The sequence below is a fragment of the Panthera onca genome, chromosome B4 (genome assembly GCF_046562875.1).
Source record: "Panthera onca isolate mPanOnc1 chromosome B4, mPanOnc1 haplotype 2, whole genome shotgun sequence".
Lineage (NCBI taxonomy): Eukaryota > Metazoa > Chordata > Mammalia > Carnivora > Felidae > Panthera > Panthera onca.
In genome coordinates, this window is record NC_138345.1 from 74,929,419 (window position 1) to 74,932,620 (window position 3,202).

At 39.4% G+C, this 3,202-nt stretch overlaps 1 protein-coding gene across 1 annotated transcript; it reads right to left on the minus strand.

The window, feature by feature from the left end:
- Positions 1 to 266: 266 nt before the first annotated feature.
- Positions 267 to 2,576, minus strand: LOC132660339 (olfactory receptor 8S1-like). The gene is made up of 2 exons (XM_060604355.1): positions 2,486 to 2,576; positions 267 to 1,219 (listed from the first exon to the last, which is right to left on the minus strand). The coding sequence occupies exons 1-2, from the start codon at positions 2,574 to 2,576 to the stop codon at positions 267 to 269; spliced, it is 1,044 nt and encodes a 347-aa protein (XP_060460338.1).
- Between the last annotated feature and the right edge of the window lie 626 nt (positions 2,577 to 3,202).

Genomic DNA, 3,202 nt, shown 5'->3' on the forward strand with positions numbered 1-3,202 from the left:
GAAATGAAAAATAAATCAACATTTTTATAAAATGACCCCTCAAAAAGAAGACTGATTCATTTCTCCTTTCCTGAATAAGACTGAACCTGAGTCATCCTGAGATAACAGTTTTCTGTCCTCTTCACAAGCATTTTCAAGGAAATAAATACCACTGTATTCCCTATAGCATCTAGCATCATGGACAATCAAGAAATCCTCCTTAAAATCCATTATCTGATCATGTAGCATAATAATTCAGTCTCCCTTCAGTCATAATCTTCTGTCTACTACATGAGAGAATGAAAATATTTTCTGAACATTCTTCCCATAGCTGCCTTCACCTCTTTGTTCTGTAGGCTGTAGACAAGGGGGTTCAGCATGGGAGTGACCACGCTGTACTGCAAGGAGAGCATCATCGCCAGATGGGAGCCTGAAGTTGGCAAGAGATAGCTGAGGAAACCTGAGCCATAGAACAAGATCACAGTAGTGAGGTGAGAAGAGCAAGTAGAGAAGGCCTTGCTTCTGCCTGAGGTGGAGTTGATGCTCAGGATGGTGGAGACAATGCGAACATAGGAAAAAACAATCATAATGAAGGTTCCAAAGAAATGCAAGACAGAGGAGCACAGCAGGAGTGTGAAGTTGGTCGAGGTATCAGAACAAGACAGAGGGAAGAGAGAAGACAGCTCACAGCTGAAGTGGGGAAGAGTCTGGTCCTCGCAATAGTCTAAATTGACAGCCAAGAGGATATTAATGAGAGCATCAACAAAGGCCAGGCCCCAGGAACCCCACACCATCCCAACACAGAGCTGGTTGCTCATCACCTGGCCATAGAGCAGAGGGGAGCTGATGGCTACATAGCGGTCATAGGCCATCACAGCCAGCAGACAGGCCTCCGTGCCCCCGGTGGCAAATACAAAGAAGGCCTGAGCCAGGCAGCTCTCTACAAAGATGGTTTTACTTTCAGAAAGTAGATTCTCCAGCATCTTGGGGACTGTGACAGATGAGTGGCAGAGGTCCAGGAAGGACAGTTGTCTCAAAAAGAAGTACATGGGCATGTGGAGGTGAGAATCAGCCCTAATCACCAGCAGCATCAAGAAATTTCCCATCAGAGTGAAGAGATAAATCAGAAAGAACAGCACAAAGAGTATGGCCTGAATACTGGGGTCAATAGATAGTCCAAGGAGAATGAACTCACTGATAGCACTGTAGTTTTTCATTGCCATATACAGAAGTGTTCTCTCTGGAAAACAAGAAGATCCACCAAAAGTCTCTCAGTGCCTCTTACTTACCCCAGCACCTAGATCTTACTCTACGTGAATATCTTTTCACTAAAGTCCCACAATCCACATTCATGTATTTAAAAGTTAACTTCTTGGCTGCCATTTTGCCATTGATATTTTAAATAAGCCATGGTCCTATTTTTTATTATAGTCTTTTCTGGAGCTATAATGATTTTATGTGGTTTAGATGGTACATTTGAAAAGAAGTTTCCTGACATGAGAAGAAGGTGGAAAAGAAGATTGCAGGAGTGAATTACTCGAGAAAATGAGGTAGGATTAAGTCTAGAGTAAAAGGACTTAGGTAAGAGCAGGGATACTTTGTCACTTCTATGTCTAAGAGAGAAGGTCAAGAGTGCAAGAAGTGAGTTTCCATTTGACTGCTTCCATTTGTTTTCAATAAGGTGTAAATGAGATCATTGGTTGTGCATGTGTATGTGTGTGAGCATGCCCACATGCACACAAGGAATTATAAAGGTATTGATAATGATAAAATTAAAATGATAAAATTAATGATAAAATTATAAAGGTATTGACAATGATAAAAAGCACAATCTTGAGAAAAGGGGCCAAGGTGAAGTGTAAGAAACTATCAGAGGATAGGAGGACAATAAGACACCAAGGAATTAGAAACTGGCTGTGGAATTAGATTGTTCTGGATTATTCTAACTTTAAATTTCCTTCATTTTATTTAATGGCATCATATTGTAATTAAACTTTAAAATACATTCACAAAGTAATAATACATTTTCAAAAACTGATAGCCTAGATCATGATGTCCAGTGATGTGTTAGGTGGGCTTTTGTGGGCAATGCTATGATTATAATGGCTCATGAGAAGCTGTACCCAGGTGATAAGACAATGCTCTGGTTATATCACCATGCTAATCCTAAAAATCATATATCCGGTAATTTACATAGTCACTATTCCTACCTCTGCCATTATTGCAGGCTTTAAGGCCCCCACATGGTTATCTAAACTTTCTCCTCATACTTTGAAACTTGTACATATATCCCTGTAGTGGCCTGATATTCTAAACGTCATCTGAGTCTCAATAAAACTGTTCAATATTCTTGCCTCAAACTGGAGGCCCTTCCGGGCTCTGGCTGTTCCAATTGAACACTACTTCATTTACTTCATCAGTAAAGACTGAGGAATCTATCATGTTGTCATTTACTAACTGAACAATTAATGCCTCCCAGCCCACATAAGGAACAAAACCTAATTACCTGAATTCTCAGTTGGTAGTACACTGTTCTGTGGCAACAATATTTTCAGATCCAGTAAGTAATAAGACTCTTCAGCTCGTGAAGTCAACATTAAGAATACTGTTTTAAGGGAGAAGTAGAAAATCATATATTGGATGTTAACATTTATGATGGATTCAACACTAGCAATGTAAAACAATAAATTGCGGGTAATATCTAGATATTTCGTATAGTTATTTGGGTTCAGAGTAGAGGAGATAATATCTTAAATTATTCCTCTTTAACTCTCTAGATATAGCAATATTATGCATGGAGGCTCCCAATGCTCATTCTGAGATCACCCCGTTGCCCCCAGAACAAAGCAAGAGAACCCAAGTAAGGGTTCACAGTAGCCAGGAGTGAGGCTGGTGTTGTATCATTTCAGAGACAGCACATACAAAGGAATTCCCTTTCTCTTGGCTACCAACAAACATAGTCCAACTAACTAGATCCAAAGATTCCATGAACTATATAGAGAGAATCCCAACCTTGAATCAAGGCAACACCTTGCAAAGAGGCAAGCATTCTGATAAAAGTCAATGCTACAATTTAATTTCACAGTTAAGTTTCTTCTTTAACATTATTTAGAGATTCTCAGAACAATCTTTTAAAAATAACATTAAGGAGTGATATCAGTAAGATGACAGAATAGGAGGTCCCAGCCCTTATCACCCCAAGAAACAATGATTTAACAACCAT

Coding starts and splice junctions, on each gene's coding strand:
- LOC132660339 (XM_060604355.1), bottom strand. CDS start 2,576: ATGTTGACTTCACGAGCTGAAGAGTCTTATTACTTACTGGATCTGAAA. Junction 1,220..2,485: donor ACTACCAACTGAGAATTCAG/GTAATTAGGTTT, acceptor CTTGTTTTCCAG/AGAGAACACTTCTGTATATG.